A 17,291-nucleotide genomic window follows, 5' to 3' on the forward strand; every position below is an offset into this window, starting at 1 on the left:
TTCAGGTATACCATACGCGTCAGACGCAGACTGCCGATGCGAACGACTTGGGTCATGCAGTGTAAATCTGAGTGGTGTTTCATCAAGGGAACATGTCTGGTCACGTCCTTGCCAGCTTAAAGGCTTCGATATTGTCGTATGCAATTGTCCGGGGGAGAGCCAAAGGTAGCACACCATTTGCGCACACCATTCTGCCATGCCCGTGGTGTCCGAATTGGCATCACGTTTGCCACCGATTGCACATTTTTCTTTAGAGATTCTTTTGATTTGTTGACCATCGGGAACGCTACTGTCCATCCCGCGTTTAGATGGGCCAGACATAGTCCCTTGGTGGCTCGGCATCGCTGTAGGTGCAAAAATTGCGTTTGGTTTCACAGCGTCCATGTTGTTCATTTCCATATTGATCAATGTTGGTTGTTGCTCATTATAGGTCGGAGTTGGTGTCCAGGTCGGAATGCCCACATTATGTTTCGACTGAATATCGACTGCCATGCTCCTATTAATGCATTCATGAAAAATGGGAGACGTCGGGGGGTCGAATATACAAGTTTAGGAGGTCGACTTCAAACGTTGTGCACAGCAAAATAAAGGGCGTTGGCAACCAGAGATTAAGCTGTGCTTTTGTCGCTTTTGTCGGATACCGCGGGTAGTACAAGTGGTTGTTATTTCGTTCATTATGTACTGTGAACTTTTTTGGGATGCGTGGCAATGTAGTCTCCTGATTAGGGCACCGACTTCACCAAAATCCTTGGGCCTCGGTTCCTGGTTTCTGTATGGCTAGATTTCCCAAAAATCCAACCAAATTTGTCTGTGCGCGCGGTACATGCCTGATCTTGAAAGGCATACTTAGGAACTACGCCAACCCAATCCAATCTTCCAATTCTTTTTTCCCGCCACACAGGAAGTTTGCAGGGCACGATTTATTCCACATCGATGCAGCCGCCAGTGAAACTCCAATATGGGTTTAGTGCGGACATTCAAACCCGTGTGCGACTGCATTATGGCCAATCAAATTTGCGCTTTAGTTTTTATCGCGACGCCGGGGGAAACGTTGTCTATGCATAATTTATTTGCGCAGCTGCACGGTGCCCAGCGACCTTTTTACTTCTTTGTGCTCATGTGATCATTTCCACTAATGACCTGGGCTGGAGCTATTTTTATTTTAACATTACGTAACATGTTGCTGCTTTCCTTTGGCGGGTTGGATTAGAAGCGACAGAAACTAATTTTACGCCGGAGAAATGCATGCGAACGCACGCCTCCCAGTCTTAGTTACTTGTGCATGAATTATTTGGAACAGATAACCGAATTACCAATGCGATGCCGAGACACGAAATAACATGCAGGTCAGGAACAGGTCCGGCTGACGTATATCCCCGAACCTATCGCACGCTTTCTTAACACCGCCTGGGATATCTGGCTGGGAGACCAACATTGATCATCGCCAGGGCCATTCGATATGCGAAGGCCTCCGTCCCCAAAGCCGGACTTTGGTGCTTCGCAGGACACTGATGAGAACTTGCCTGGAGCGAAAGGCGTCAAACAGTCTGAAAATTTGGACAAAAAACCGAACCACGGCGCCAACGTTTTTCAGTGTTCCGGGTTTGGCGATTGCCATATGGTTTTCACTCGTAGCGAGCATCTTGCACGACATGTCCGGTAAGTCTTTTTTTGCGCACGCGTGAATATTGACACTTGCAGCAAGCATACTGGTGAGCGACCATTTAAATGCCATTGCTTTAAAGCATTTTCTCGGCTCGATAATTTGCGTCAACACTGCCAAACAGTACATTCAGATACACCGGAGAAAAACGAAGAGGTGCTTCGGAAGCTAACCATTCTGCACTCGAATCTTGCTGCATCTGCTGCGAAAAACCAACGGTGTTTTACTCGCAACGCAGCGCAGGACAATGTAAAACAGATACAGGAAGCAAACGAAAAAGATTCGCCACCACCAAAGCCCGCCGGCAAAAAACATTTGAGCCCTATGGCTGAACATTCGTTAAGCGCTCTTTCAGATGCACCTGCCAAAGAGAGGGTGCCCTTTAAGGACGAACAAGGGACATGTCATGAGTCGCTTCCATCTGTATCATACCATACCCAACCTTACTATCCCACAAATCGGACAGGTACGTTGGATCTAGATGCATTGAGTTAACTGTTACAGCACCTCGCTCTACTAACTATGCACTTCCCGTGCCTCGAACGATGTCTTCACGTTCTTCACGTGCCCTGGCGCCTTCTCCGGCCTACCTTCATCGCAGCTCAGGCCGCCCTGGTAGCCAATCGCCGAGCACTTTACCAGCGCCAAATCTACATTTTGGTTGGGGCGCTCAAGGCGGATATGGCGAATTCCCTAAACCGCATCACGTTCTTCCGCCGCTCTCGCAGATTTCTGCTTCGGGATCTGGGGAACGGAAACGACCCACACCGTCGAACAGCTATCCTCCTCCTGCAATCCGGGACGGGCCACCTGTACATATGCAAATGGCTCCTCGCCGCATGACAATGCCCGCACTTTATTCTTCGCGAGGTTACGTCCCCGCTGCAGAAGAGCGTGTCATTTACTCTCCTACGTATGCAACAAGGAATGTACCGTCCATCTCTGGGGCAAGTCATTCTGGCAACAGGTCTGGCGCAAGCCTTAGATCGGAGCCGTACTCGCACACATTGCAACAGCCCGCAAATGAACCGCCCGAGGTCAAAAGCGAAACTCAAAATTCCAGTTCGTTGACTGAAAAGCTTGCTCGCAACGAAACTGCGACGGCGATAAGCGCACCCGAGAACGTTGACGCAAATGCGGACTTTTTACCTCGAATGCCCAAATGTTATCGAGCATCTTATCCACACGATCAAAGTGCTTTTAATGTCCGCCCAGCATCATCGGCAAGCAGTTTGCGGCAAAATGATTCTGAAGGGATGTTTGCACCATCGTATCATCCCTCGCGGTATCATCCTATGCGATATCGTAATGAACAAAATTTATTGCGCGAGAAAGGCATGGCTGTATATGCTTCTGAGTATGAGCATACTTATCCAACAATTCCTTGGTATCCTTCTGAGGAACATGCATTAATCCGCAAGCATCGACCTCAATACGATTCTGCTGATTTACCGCCGAAGCAATGCTTTACAAGAAAGCGCAAGGCGTGTACGGAGGCCTAATCTATCCACTCTTTGAACCATTGTCGTCAAGCCAAGTAGTTCTGTAAATGTGATGCAAGCCGATGATTTTTCATTTACATTCTACCAGAAATTGGACGGAGTTAATGGCAGGGTACGGTCACGCTTGAGATATTCAGTCCAAGGCGCTTTTAACCGGTTGCGTGCACTCAAGGATTATATTCAGCATTGCTCACTCGAGTGTTAAAATCGTTTTTCAGCGTAGTTTCAGGATCATGCACGTCGATGGCGCCAGTCACCTCTTGTATACCATTGTCCACATCTTCCTTCACTCCGTCCCTAGATGTGTACCCACTGGGTACCCATTTCGTGGAATTCCAAGGCTTGACATTGGGGTCCAAGTACATTTCATTTATAGTCTCGAGGGTAAGGTTGGATGACTCGTAAAGGAAAAAGTAGATGAGAAAAAAGGCGAATATGTTGCAACCCATAAAAACGTAGCCGTAGTTGAAGTGAATATCGTTAGTAATGGCGGGTGTAAAGAAGGCAATGCAAAAGTTCCATATCCAGTTTGACATGGTAGCCAATGCAAATTGTTTAGTGCGCGCCTGTGGTGACACAAAGTCGGAAATGGCCACCCACGCACCCGGTCCCCAAGTACTTGCAAATGCAAGGATAAAGAAACATGCAGAGCAAATCATCAGAGTACCAATCGATTCAGGATCTGCGGGTGCATCAGGGTTTGTCACACCCTCGCCACCGGGAACAAAGCGAATCGGTTTGCCGGCTACGCCAGCCGTTGCAAAGATAAGCAACCACATGGCCATCCAAGCAGAACCTACCAGGAGACATATGCGACGGCCAAAGCGATCCAATGCCCAAAGACCGGGAAATGTGGTGCCTGTGTTCACAGCACCGAGAATGATTTGCGTAACAACAGAGTCGCTAATGCCCACCGATTGGAAGATGGTAGCACCGTAGTAAAAAAAGTAATTGGCGCCGGTCAGCTGTTGCAAGGATTGTATGAAAATGCCAAGAAGAGTTCTGTACAGCAATTTGTCCTTCGTGCGGAAGCAATCGATCCAACCAAGCTCTACCATTTTCATCTCCGCTTCGACCTCCCGCTTGATATCATAAAACTCTGTCATCACGAAAGGGTCCTCTCGGGAAACACCACGGGCCAGGGCAAGTACGCGATGCACTTCATCGTAGCGCTGGTGTCTCGCAAGCCACCTGGGACTCTCCGGACAAAACATAATACCGACCGCAAGCACGAGTGTCCATGCAAATCCCAATCCAATAGGGACGCGCCATTGTGCAGAGGATGTAGTGCCATCTGAGTTCGTGTAATCCCGTGTACCGTAACAGCAGCAATAAGCGAGGAGGATACCAAGCGTAACAAACAGCTGGTAGGTTCCCACAAGTGCACCACGCACTTGACGGGGGACAATTTCCGACTGGTACAAGGGAACTGCAGCGCTCAACCAGCCAATCGAAATGCCCAGTACCCAGCGTCCCATTGCCATTTGCACCCATGAGTGTTGTGCAGCCATCTGGATGATCAGACCCACACAGAGCACGACGCATCCGGCTGCAATACCCAGCCGTCGACCGAGACGATCAGCGACAGGAGCACCGATCAGTGACCCAAAGATAGCACCAACACTCAACAGACCCACAATCACACCTTGGTACCAGGAATTCCATTCGTATCTACCTGGCTCTCCTGGCACTGGTGATGCGAAGCGGGCCATGTAATCATCCATCACCACGAGATCAGCAATTTGACCAGTGTCCCTGCCATGTTAATTTTGCAAGCTTGATCTACACGAACCATCCAAAAAGAAAACCACCCATAGAAGCCAACAGGGCAATTAAATAGGTCACTAATCCCACGGGCGCACCATGCACTTTGTGGTTTAATTTCATTTAGCTAGTGTTACGCCGATGTCGAAAGACGAGAACTTCGCAACGGAGTCGCACAATTTACACTTTTCCTTTGCTATGAACATTATGCATGTTCTCTAGCAACAATGCATTTTATTGGTCCGCGTCACGAATCGGACCCGATTTTGTGGCGATTGGCGCAGCAAAGGTATTTAATTGTTGGCTGGGGCAAATGAGTTGGCTTCCTCCCTGCCCTGTGGAAATGTGGGGATGCGCCAACATGGGTGCGCGTGTCTTATGATGAAGTGCGCGCAGCTGAGGACAAATGTGCAAATACCCTTTTAACTATGCACCTGTGATGCCAAAATAAGGTTTGTGTACCACCCAACAGGCGTAATTATGAGGGCGGCGAGGTGGGGTAGTGGCGCATCCACATTTAAGCAGTTGGGGTGCTTCTCTGTACATACAAGCTAGTCTATAATACCTATCTGCAAGCATGCATCACACTGTGTATGGTGCGCCAATCGGCCTATCCACCTATGCTGTAGGCGCCCTGGCTTCTATGGGCGGCCTTCTCTTTGGTTGGGACACTGGTCAGATTGCCGATCTCATGATAATGCAAGATTTTAAGCGCCGATTTGCGAGCAAGGATCCAGGCAACCCTGACCACTATGTGTGGAACATGTGGATCCAGGGCCTTATTGTTGGTTTTCTCAGTATTGGCGCCATGGTCGGGCCTTTTCTTGGCGCGCCGGCCTCAGACCGCTTTGGTCGACGCTGGAGTATTGCGTTCGGCTGTGTGGTCTTCACGGTGGGTCTCATTATCCAGGTCGCATCTCAGTATTCTTGGGTCCAATTGGGCATTGGGCGCTTCATCGTCGGTGTATCTGTTGGTTGGTTAAGTGCGTCCGTCCCTGTATATCAGTCCGAAACGCTTCCGCGTCAAGTACGCGGCGCCATGGTCGGGATGTACCAGCTGTTTATCACCATCGGTATTCTGCTCTCGTACTGTTGCTGTTACGGAACAAAGGGCTACATGAGCTCGGATGGCTCCTTTTCGTCCGCACAGTGGCGTGTTCCCATTGCGGTCGGTTTTGCGTGGGGCATTATCTTGGGTGTTGGCATCATGTTCTGCCCCGAAAGTCCGCGCTGGCTCGGTAAGAGAGGCCGGTTTGACGAAATGAAGAAGGTGCTCGCTAGAATGCGGGGTGTGGATGCGAGCAATGAATTTGTCTTGTCCGAATTTTACGATATTAAGAAGGAAGTATTGGATGAGATGCAGGCGGAAAAGAAGGGATGGATTGATTGTTTCCGAACGGAAAACAAAACACTGTACCGTACTATTTTGGGCATCGCATTACAGACAGGACAGCAGCTGACCGGCGCCAATTACTTTTTTTACTACGGTGCTACCATCTTCCAATCGGTGGGCATTAGCGACTCTGTTGTTACGCAAATCATTCTCGGTGCTGTGAACACAGGCACCACATTTCCCGGTCTTTGGGCATTGGATCGCTTTGGCCGTCGCATATGTCTCCTGGTAGGTTCTGCTTGGATGGCCATGTGGTTGCTTATCTTTGCAACGGCTGGCGTAGCCGGCAAACCGATTCGCTTTGTTCCCGGTGGCGAGGGTGTGACAAACCCTGATGCACCCGCAGATCCTGAATCGATTGGTACTCTGATGATTTGCTCTGCATGTTTCTTTATCCTTGCATTTGCAAGTACTTGGGGACCGGGTATTTGGACTTTGATATCGGAAACGTGCGCGCCCCAAACGCGTGCGAAGCAGTATGCGATTGCTACCTTGGGTAACTGGACATGGAATTTCTGCATCGGGTTTTTTACCCCACCGATCACAAACAATATCCACTTTAATTACGGATACATTTTCATGGGTTGCAATGTGGCCAACTTTTTCTTGGTGTACTTTTTTGTGTACGAGACCTTCAATTTGACGTTGGAGGCTGCGAACGACATGTATCTTGATCCAAACTGCAAGCCTTGGAATTCAGCTAAATGGGTTCCACCAGGTTACACTTCACGTCCTGGCTTCAAGGCTAACGTAGAGAAGGAGTTGGAAAATCTCAGCAATGCCACAGGCGCCTTGCCCAACTCAGACAACGCATCCGAGACAAAAGACGATGGTCTCATGATCCGAACATCCACGCCGTAGATACCGAATACAATGTAGACGTGCCCTTCCGATAAACAAAACGAAATTATGTGGCGAAAAAAAATGGTATTTACAGTATGCTATTTAACATCTGGAAGTCAGTTTCTGCATCAAAAAGCGTGTGCGTGTGCTTGACAACGTATAGATACGGAGGCGGCTCAGAGATGAAGCTGTGTTTGGCTATGCTTCGTTGGTCGATCTTCAAAATACATTGCAGTCTGGGGCGACACTGTTGCGCATCATTGCACTATCCATGGCACCCACGTCGCAAGCACACAAGATAACGTACCTCTGACCAATTGCTGAACGTGAAATATCGGTGCGATACCCATGCCCGCACTCATGCAAGACGGGCTGGCAAAACCAACATGGATACGCACCCAAACGAATCCAAGTAAGTCACCTCCTCGACCTAAACTTGTCGCTCGATCCCAAAGGAGAGCGGCAAATTTAAGGAAGCGATAGACCCTTGCATTCGCCTGCCCATCCCGAGGGACAGGTTTCTACTCTAGAAGACGGGAACGCGAAACACGACACAGAAAAGCCGAGCTCGAACTATATGTCTAGGCCGTGTAAGCTCGCATCCCAGCGTCCTGCATACCTCCAAGGATTATGTTCAAGGGGAACCCGCCTTTTTTTTTCTGCTAGGCGCCCTCACGCTGACTAAACCCTCTTTTGTGGCGCGCTGCAGCGACGTCACTTTCCGGGCGCCATGTCTCGTGAATTAGAACGGAATCAAGAAGCGACATGCTACGTGGGCAATCTTGACGACCGGGTCACCGATCCACTTTTGTGGGAACTTATGTATCAGGCAGGGCCTTTGGCGCACATTTTCATGCCGAAGGACCGCGTGACGCAATTGCACCAAGGTTTTGCATTTGCAGAGTATCACACGCCAGCAGATGCGGAGTATGCAACAGCCATTCTTAATGGCATCAAAATGTTTGGCAAGCCTATTCGTGTCAACATTGCAAGTGGTGGGGATACAAAGCAGCAGTTGGATATTGGGGCCAATCTTTTTGTGGGAAACTTGGACCCCGAAGTGAAAGAGCGCACTTTGTACGACACGTTCAGTGCATTTGGCAATATTTTGGGTTACCCAAAAGTACGTCTGCATTAATAACTACTTATACACAGATTGCGCGCGATCCGACTACCAACGAGTCGAAGGGTTACGGTTTTGTGTCTTTTGATGCGTTTGACGTTTCCGACGCTGCAATTGAGGCGTTAAACAACCAGTTTTTAATGAACCGACCGATGACGGTCATGTATGCGCTCAAACAAGATACGAAACACGGCGAGCGTCATGGTACGGACGCCGAAAGGCTCGTGGCTGCACAGGCACGCAAAAATCAAGTGCTGCCATCTCTGCATGAAGCGAACGGCTCATACGCAGGGCTCACACCCACATGGGGCCTGGGTACATCTGGTGCACTGTATCGTTCCAACAGCAGTACTGGTACCAATGCATGACCGCTTGCCTCTACGAAGCCATAGTTTTCAGATACCCATCCATGCACCACCTACTCCACATTACAGTGCCCCTTGCGATTGGACATTTTTAGCATAATTTAAGCCTTGCAGGTAATTCTTTACCTCCGGGAACACTGCCTCCGCAGCAAAAACCAGCGCCGGCCTCAAAGCGGTGAGCTTCTTTGGCGTATAGGAACTGGACGCGTGTGGTCCGTAGACCCGCAGCTGTGCCGCTTACGTTCCTGAATAATTGCTACGACGAGCATAACCTTGCTACAGGTGAATAGAACAGGCCATGCACATACGTGCCAGTTCTGTGCTACTTCTCTTGCCCTTCCTATGGAGTGTACCTGTTCTTGCGTCAATCGGTGACCGGTCTCTCAAATTTCAGCAGTGTGTTTTCTCATGCCAAGCAGACACGTGTCGTAACCATCGTCCCTTGCCTTTTACAGACGACACCATCGTACGGCCGGATCCACTTCCGTGGTACTTAATCCTGACTGGCTGGACATGCGAATCGAATTGCGAATACCACTGCACACACAGGATTACGAACGAGGCGCGCAAGCGTGTCCATGATATCCATGAGTCCGTATGGGCGGCGTTGCGCATAGAACAAGAACAGTTGGCGGAGACACACCTCCGCTGGCAAGCGCAGAAGTCGTACGAGAAGCAAGCGGAAGAATTTGGTGAGTACTGCGGGGACGCTGCCTATATGAACAGCGATGGCGTATGTATTGCACGCATATTTCATGCACCACCGCCTTTAAAATCAGAGTATGAGCTGCGCATCCTTGCCGAAGCAACGATCCGCGCAGCGCTAGCAAGACTCTCAGTGCCGGAACGGCGGCCTGTGCAGTACTATGGAAAATGGGCACAGATTCGTATTTTGGGTATGCAGGAGCCACTGTCTGTGTTGTTCTCATTGATGAACTTGGGAGTGCAAGTGTATGGCGCGAGACTCATTGTTGAGCATGTTCCTGATACCTTTCCCATTAAGTCTTTGTACCTCTTGCATACATACCTTGCATCCACCGCATGGGTTGCCAGCGCCATTTTTCATACGCGCGATGCTTGGTGGACAGAACGACTTGACTACTTTTGCGCTGCAGCCATGCTGCTCTCGGGCCTTTTCTTCAGTGTTTGCCGCGTCTACTTTATCCAGCCGGGTTCGGACTTGTACCGGCGATGGATGTGCGGATGTCTGGTTGCCTATGGCTTGCACGTCTTTTACCTAATGCTCCACAAGCGCCTAGATTACTCGTACAATATGGTTGCTTGTCTTGCGGTCGGTGTAGCGCATAACCTGGTATGGCTGGCCGCTGCGCTTGCCCCCAGAATGGTCAATCTTGTTTTTTCACAGCTACGAGGCATGGTTGGATCCGTGCATGTGGTACACGAGGTAAAGGAACAAAGATTGCGCCTGAAAAATCTGGCGTTATGGAATGCTTCCGCCATAGCACGGACACCGCGCACGTTTGACTTGGTGCCCCAGCAGCGAAGCAGGCTCGTATCCTTGGCTTTGCTCATGTTTGTTGCGCCTGCCCTGGAGCTGTTTGATTTCCCCCCCGTGCTTCGGATACTCGATGCGCATGCTCTTTGGCATCTCTCCACGGTGCCGATTTCCATCGTATGGTACCAATGGCTTGTCATGGACGCACGGACATGCGTCACATCCTACAGCTGGAGTTTGGATGCGCATTATGATATGGCCACGGATGTGGACGAATTGCGTAGCAGCACAGATGCCGAGCTGCCCTCGACCGCATATGCCAAGGCCCCCCAGCTGCTTGAGACAGCCATAACGGCCGCATCCAATGTGCAACACACGTCTAATTTTCTCAGCAACAGCACCCAACATCTGCTTCGGACACTAACTCTATGGGGCCGCAGCGTGATGCGAATTTTGCATTCAATGCTCGTCGCACCGCAATAATTGACCTCGATGGCGACTCTACCTGCACCAGCTCGGACCCTGTATGATTTGGAAATATTGCCGCATAGCTGGATACGTTGCTACATAAAATCATCGTCATCCAAAGCCTCTTTTCCGTACGCCTTTAGGTCGTAAGTATTCTTTGCACTCGCCGTGCCGACTTGCTTGGGTTTCGCCTTGACAACTACAGTGCCCTTCACATTACCACCTGTGCGCTTCATCTCTTGGTCTGCCTTCACTTTGGCCTCCGCAAGCTCTCGTAGCTTGTTCGCTCCTTTACGCATATCCACGTCACGAACGCCATTCGTTGTGAGCAGCGCAAGCATGCAGGGGAAAAAGTGCTTGTCAAAGCCTGACAACGACGACTTTGGCTTGATCAGTGACGCATATACATCGTTTGCATAGTTCTCCCATTCTTCCTTGGTCGCTGGTTTTGCGTTGGCAAACGCGAGGGGCGCGCTGGGCGCGGCGGGCGCGGGCGCCTTCTTTGCAGGCTTTGTAGGCTCGGGCGCTGCGGTCTCCTCGTCCCCCTCGTTCTCATCCAGAGTAGCTGCACCAAAGAGGTCTGCCGCATTGCTCAAGTCGGAGCGCATTTCTGCCTCACGCTCCCGACGACGTCGCTCTTCTTCGCCCGACGCGGCATCAAAGTTTTCAAAACCAGTTTCCTCACCGGCGATACCGCGACGAAGCTGGACACCTTCTTTCGCCGCAGGCTTTGAAGGAGCCTTGGCTTGGGGCTTGGGAGGTGCAGGTTTGGGCGCAGGTTCCGGCTCAGAGTCATGGTCCCAGTCGTCCTGCTGATTAGCACGCGTTCTAGACATACTGGAACTTCCTCCTCATCCTCATCTTCAAAACGACGACTGACCACTTTCTGTTTCACAATTGGTGCATCATCATTTTCTGCGCGTGAGCGATCCTATAAACGTACCCCAGTCACTCATCTTCGTGGCACAAAGCGATGGTATCGATGCAGCGAATGTTGTATATCTGACTAAACAAATGCAACCCTCCCAATCTTCGCTCGCACCTGCATGGTCGGCTTGTGGATGTCGTGCGCGGTATGGCGGCGGCATCGGCCCATTCCTAGGCTACATTTGCAATTCTTTCATACATACAATTCACCTTCGTTTCACCATGCATCGTGTGTGCAGAAACGTGCCGCAAACGAGTACAAAGACACGTTGCGTCTTCCAAATACCGCATTTAGTCTGCGCGCATTCGCCAAAGATCGCGAGCGCATATTCCAATGGGCGACAACCACCGGTCTTTATCGCTGGCAACGTGAGAATCTTGGTCAGGAGCACGGTGCGCGTGACTATGTTCTCCACGATGGTCCACCGTATGCAAATGGTAGCCTACATATGGGTACGTTTCCCTGCATTTCACTAACCACAGGACATGCTCTGAACAAGATCCTCAAAGACTTTATTTTACGCTTTCAAGTACTCCAGCGGCGGCGTGTTCATTATATGCCCGGGTGGGACTGTCATGGGCTTCCAATAGAAGTCAAGGCCGTCGCGGAGGAAGCGGCGCGCGGCGCAACGCACCTTTCGCCCACCGAGATCCGGCATGCGGCGCGCAATGTCGCGCTGCGCGAACTAGTAAAGCAGCGCGAAGCATTTAAGGACTTTTCTATCATGGCCGACTGGTCAGAGGAGTGCGCGTACAGGACGATGCATTTCCCCTACGAAATCACGCAGCTGGAGCTGTTTTCGCGCATGGTAGAACGTGGGCTTATTTACCAGCAATTTCGACCTGTATACTGGTCTCCTTCATCCGGCACGGCACTTGCAGAGGCAGAAATTGAGTACGATGACCAGCACAGGAGCCGCAGTGCGTACGTTGCCTTTACACTGCTTCCCAACGGGCCTTTGCGTGCGAAACTGGCCAAGGCTGCGCTGCACACCGAAGATATTAAGCTGGTTGTATGGACGACAACCCCGTGGACACTGCTGGGAAACATGGCACTGGCAGTATCGCAAGACGCGCAGTATTCCATTGTGCGGACTGTACAAGGCGCATACATGTTGGTCGCAAGCGAGCTCGTCGACTCGCTGCAGCACATCCCTGTTGGGCTAGCACAACCTGGAATAACACAGGCAACATTGGGCGACGTGGACGAAGTGCTGCAGGTTTCTGGGTACGATTTGGTCGGCGCTCGCTACCATTTTCCATTTATGGAGCAAGACACGACCCGCAAGATCATCAGTGCCCCTTTTGTCACAACCACCTCCGGCACCGGCATTGTACATATGGCCCCGGCGCATGGCCAGGAAGATTACCAGGTATGGCGTGACACAGGGAATCTTGCACAACATGGCCTTGTTTCACACGTTGACGGCCAAGGCCGATTTGCCTTCCCGGGCGCGGAAGCGGGAAGCACCGCCGCTGTATGTGCTGCAGCCCAGGCGTTGGACGGGCAAGAGGCGATGTATGAAGGAAACCAATCCGTGTTGGCGCTTTTGTACGACCACGGCGCATTGCTTGGAGAGAGATTGTACACGCACAGCTACCCAATCGATTGGCGGACAAAGAAGCCGCTCATGATGCGTGCAACGTCGCAATGGTTTGCCGACTTGTCGCACATAAGTGGAGAAGCACAAGCAGCGCTTGAACACGTACATTTTGTCCCTGCAACAGGACGCAATCGCCTCGCTAGTTTAGTTGCCCGCCGATCCGAATGGTGCATTTCTCGACAACGGCCATGGGGCGTGCCTTTGCCGGCCGTGTACAATGCTGCGACGGGCGAAGCATTGTTGACCAAGACCAATATTGAGCATATCCTCGGCGTATTTGCACAGCACAAATCCATGGACTGCTGGTGGACACTGGACGCCGAAACATTCGTTGCGTCTGAATACCGCGATTTAAACGCGAAATGGATAATCAAGGGAGATACGCTGGATGTATGGTTTGATAGTGGATCATCGTGGGCAGTGTTGCAGTCGTCAATGGGGCGCGCTTATTGCACGCCAGAGCTATGCGCAGACGTGTACTTGGAAGGAACAGATCAGCACCGCGGCTGGTTCCAATCGAGTTTGCTCACTAGGATTTCGACATGCGGTGACGCCAAAGCGCCGTACGCGAATCTTGTGACTCATGGGTTTGTTGTCGACGATGCGGGCCGTAAGATGTCCAAATCTGTCGGGAATGTGATTGCGCCTGAGTCATTTATATTTGGGGACGAAAAAAATGCGGCTTTCCCCCCGTTGGGCACCGATATTTTACGCTGGTGGGCCGCCAAGGCGGACTATACAAGAGACATGCCAATAAGTCCGCTAATTATGAAGCATGCTGCTGACGAAGTGCGCAAACTGCGCAATACTGCGCGGTTCCTTCTTGCGAATGTGGGCAATACGCAAACTGCACTTCCTGAGCCAACTACGCTGCGCTTGCTCGACCGCTACATTATGCACGAACTGCTTCAGCTCGATACGGTGTGCCACAAGGCGTACCAAGAGTTTGATTTTCCACGTGTGGTGAGGCGGCTAAACGAGTTTGTGACGTGCTCACTTTCTTCCTTGTACTTGGACGTGGTAAAGGATATCTTGTATGCAGGGGGCGGTTCTTCCCGCGAAAATGTGGTCGCGATTTTGGACCAAATCCTATATACAATGACTTGCATTCTTGCGCCCATACTGCCGCACCTTGCCGAAGATATTCATTGGTACAGATCTGGCGCTGAGCGCGATCCTACCGAGGCGCAAGCGCTGCATATGCCCTCATTTTTCCAGCAGGGGTGGACACCCATATCGGCTGCATGGGAAGATTTTGCGCTTGCAAGTACGATGCAGCAGATCTTGAATTTGCGGTCTGACGTGTTTGGACTTATGACACGTTGTAAAGAGGCGTCACTTTTAAAAAGTATGCCGCAAGCGGCACTGGAGCTCTACGTGCCTGATGCACCGCTGTACAAGGTGCTTTTTACGTACCAAGACCAGCTGTGTGATCTCTTTTCTGCTGCGCAAGTCGCATTGTACGACGACTACGAAGCGTATACAAGCGCGAAAAAACAGGCTGCATGGGTCAAGGAGCAAGAAGGCCACATGGGCGCACAGCTGCGCATGCAACCATCATCTTTGGAAAAATGCCCACGCTGCTGGAAGCACCAGCGAAGAACGGAGGATGCTTTGTGCCAGCGGTGTGCAGCAGTAGTTGGTTAGCCGCGTTGTAATGCTACGCTTCGCTTTCCATTTTGCGAAAGGCGAATCCTACATAGAGTGTACATACATCCCATAGCGGCATGGGCATACTCGGAGTCACAACCCCATTTGCGGCTTGATCCTGGTCAATGACATGCATGCGCTCGAGCAGCAATCGCATAGGTCTAAGCTCGTACCCGTCGGCAAGCATCTGGTCGAAGCGTGCCTTGTATATAAGCTCTAGTCCATGCTCGTTTGCCTTCCGCTCAAACGTTTTCCAATCCACGACATATTCTGGCACGTCCTCAATCGCATCCTCGAGCCAGAAATAGTACTGGTTTCCAAACGGCTGCTCGGGCCGCGATTTGAGCGAAGTGAACCGCACGCCGTAACTTTCGTTGCCGAACTGAGAATCTTGTCGCATCGGCGATGTCTCGAGGCGCGAATAGAGCATTTCATCATCGACCGTTGTACCAATAAACGTGCCACCCACACGAAGTGCTTTGGCAACATTGCTCAGCATGGTGTCGACACTCTTTTCTGTATCCCAGCCATAGTGCAAACAAAATTGCAGCGATACGGTGTCAAACAGCGTTTCTAGAATGGAAGAAGGAAGTTGCGATTCAAGCGGCACGCGGAAACAGTCAAAGTCAAAAAACATGGCTTGGAAACTGAATTTGCCATTCTTGTACCGCTCCTGTGCCTGTGCAACAGAGACCTCTGCAATGTCGACCATGACTAACAGACTTGGATGCTGGTGCTCCCATTTATTCAAATCGCCTCCTTTTCCACATCCGAGATCGAGGATCCGCCCATTTTGCTTATTGGACTCGCCTGACGCGCCGGTGCTGAATCGGTGAATAAGCGCGGATTTGATCCAGTTGTTGAATCGCTTCAACGGTAAAATCGGCGAGAACTCGCGCTGCTCGCGGCCGACTTCGCCGCGCTTGTTATAATGCTGTGCAACCACTGCACTTTGCTCGTTTGACGGTGCTGGATGCCGAGTCGCGCGGCGCTGGGGCACGTACTCTTGGTCTGCAAGTTGCGCGACTGTGCTGTCATTACGCATCGAATTCAGCGAACTTCTTTTAAGCTCTTCAAACTCTTCAGGTAGCATCGGTACCTGTACAGTGTCAGGCTCCGATACACGCCATGCCGGAGCATAGGCCGTCGGCGTCGGTTTCGTTGGGGCCTCGGACACTTGCACAGGCTCCGTTTGCGACACGTCCGGTATCTAACTATGAGATGCATGCATGTAACGTACCGCTTCTATCGTATGTAATGCATCTTTGAATTCCGTATCGCGTACGGGATCATAACCGGCCATGGCGTAGATGTCGTACGTTCAAACGAGGCCAGCGCATGACACCATCGCTACGATCATTAGTCATACAAGTGGAGCACGCGCGTGCATTGCAGGAAGCCAACACCGCGCATGTCTTGCGGCATGTACCAAGACGAGACCGAGGCGTTTTGGGAGGCGTGTTCCGGTGCGGTTTTTGCCTAGCTAATATCAGCTCTTGCACCAGGAAATGTGGTCAAACAGGATGGGTTCCCTCTGCACCGCCTGATGAATGCACTGGAGGTCATGGATCCGAACATGGACGGTGGCATGCCGTACCCACTCGAGCTCATTGCGAGAGACGATAGGACGCCTTATACCGCACATTCTTTGATCGTGTCGGATAGTCTTTCTGTTCAGGAGCTGTGCTTTGTGCTTGACCGCATGCTAGCATGCGAACTCGAATGGATGCGCGGCGCATCGCTCGGCCAGACGCTGTACACGTGCGTATATTACCACGACTATGTAATGCTGGGGATCAAACCATCAGCGCACTGGAGCCATGAAGTGCTGCATATGTGTTTGTTAGCGATGGCGAAAACATGCGCGTTGCAGTGGCACGAACTCATGCGCCAGAATGTGGTGGACGCAGAAGACTTTAGCGGCGATACAGGCGGTGTTGCGTTGAGCGATGGCGTTGTGGTAAGTGATATTGTAGAGCGGCTGGATGCTGCGCTGCAAGAGGTGGAGCTTGTGGCACCACTAGATGCGCCATCCGTGGCTGCACGCATTGCCAAATGCAAGGTACGTCCATATCTTACTGACGGTAGCACTGGCTGCTTTGCGTCGACGCATTAACGTGCCATGTCCCTGATCGTGCGCGCGCTGCGACGCACTTGCATTTTTGCTTGCAGAGTATTACCGCGATGAGCGTTGGCGAGCACATTCTCCAATTACAGGAAGCCGCATTGTCCACAGCACCGCTTCGTATGCAAGCCTACTTCGATGTAACATTAAGCCGCAAATTTTCTTCAAGTATCCCTTTACGCCCTTTGCCGCTTCCTAGCGCCAAACGTGTCTTGCAAGGCTGGCTGAGCGTGCTCACCAATGATATGGGGCTTGTGCTCGCTGTGCTGAGCGACGACTCGGTATTGCTCTGGATCACGCTGCTGCAGGAAGCTGCGCTTACATTCCACGCCCAGCATCCTATTTCTTTTGCGCGCTCTCTCTTGCAAACGTGCATGAATAATGGTGTCACTGTCGCTGGCGTGACGC

At 51.2% G+C, this 17,291-nt stretch overlaps 6 protein-coding genes across 6 annotated transcripts; 3 read left to right on the forward strand and 3 right to left on the reverse strand.

Moving 5' to 3' along the window:
• Window positions 1–3,332: 3,332 nt before the first annotated feature.
• MVES1_000709 (uncharacterized protein) lies at window positions 3,333–4,676 on the reverse strand (the record flags this gene model as incomplete). Its single annotated transcript, XM_056205565.1, has 1 exon — window positions 3,333–4,676. The coding sequence occupies one exon, from the start codon at window positions 4,674–4,676 to the stop codon at window positions 3,333–3,335; it is 1,344 nt and encodes a 447-aa protein (XP_056061540.1).
• An 896-nt stretch (window positions 4,677–5,572) lies between these two features.
• On the forward strand, window positions 5,573–7,183 carry MVES1_000710 (uncharacterized protein; the record flags this gene model as incomplete). Its single annotated transcript, XM_056205566.1, has 1 exon — window positions 5,573–7,183. One exon carries the CDS (start codon window positions 5,573–5,575, stop codon window positions 7,181–7,183), a length of 1,611 nt encoding a protein of 536 aa, XP_056061541.1.
• A 712-nt stretch (window positions 7,184–7,895) lies between these two features.
• Window positions 7,896–10,592, forward strand: sap49 (Spliceosome-associated protein 49; the record flags this gene model as incomplete). Its single annotated transcript, XM_056205567.1, has 3 exons — window positions 7,896–8,288; window positions 8,321–8,492; window positions 9,109–10,592. The coding sequence occupies 3 exons, from the start codon at window positions 7,896–7,898 to the stop codon at window positions 10,590–10,592; spliced, it is 2,049 nt and encodes a 682-aa protein (XP_056061542.1).
• Window positions 10,593–10,672: 80 nt separating this feature from the next.
• Window positions 10,673–11,413, reverse strand: HCR1 (Translation initiation factor 3 subunit J component; the record flags this gene model as incomplete). The annotated part of the gene is made up of 1 exon (XM_056205568.1): window positions 10,673–11,413. The coding sequence occupies one exon, from the start codon at window positions 11,411–11,413 to the stop codon at window positions 10,673–10,675; it is 741 nt and encodes a 246-aa protein (XP_056061543.1).
• Window positions 11,414–11,953: 540 nt separating this feature from the next.
• Window positions 11,954–14,755, forward strand: ISM1 (isoleucine--tRNA ligase; the record flags this gene model as incomplete). The annotated part of the gene is made up of 2 exons (XM_056205569.1): window positions 11,954–11,957; window positions 11,988–14,755. 2 exons carry the CDS (start codon window positions 11,954–11,956, stop codon window positions 14,753–14,755), a joined length of 2,772 nt encoding a protein of 923 aa, XP_056061544.1.
• A 13-nt stretch (window positions 14,756–14,768) lies between these two features.
• Window positions 14,769–16,061, reverse strand: ABD1 (mRNA (guanine-N(7))-methyltransferase; the record flags this gene model as incomplete). Its single annotated transcript, XM_056205570.1, has 2 exons — window positions 14,769–15,968; window positions 16,044–16,061. The coding sequence occupies 2 exons, from the start codon at window positions 16,059–16,061 to the stop codon at window positions 14,769–14,771; spliced, it is 1,218 nt and encodes a 405-aa protein (XP_056061545.1).
• Between the last annotated feature and the right edge of the window lie 1,230 nt (window positions 16,062–17,291).

The sequence above is a fragment of the Malassezia vespertilionis genome, chromosome 1 (genome assembly GCF_029542925.1).
Source record: "Malassezia vespertilionis chromosome 1, complete sequence".
Lineage (NCBI taxonomy): Eukaryota > Fungi > Basidiomycota > Malasseziomycetes > Malasseziales > Malasseziaceae > Malassezia > Malassezia vespertilionis.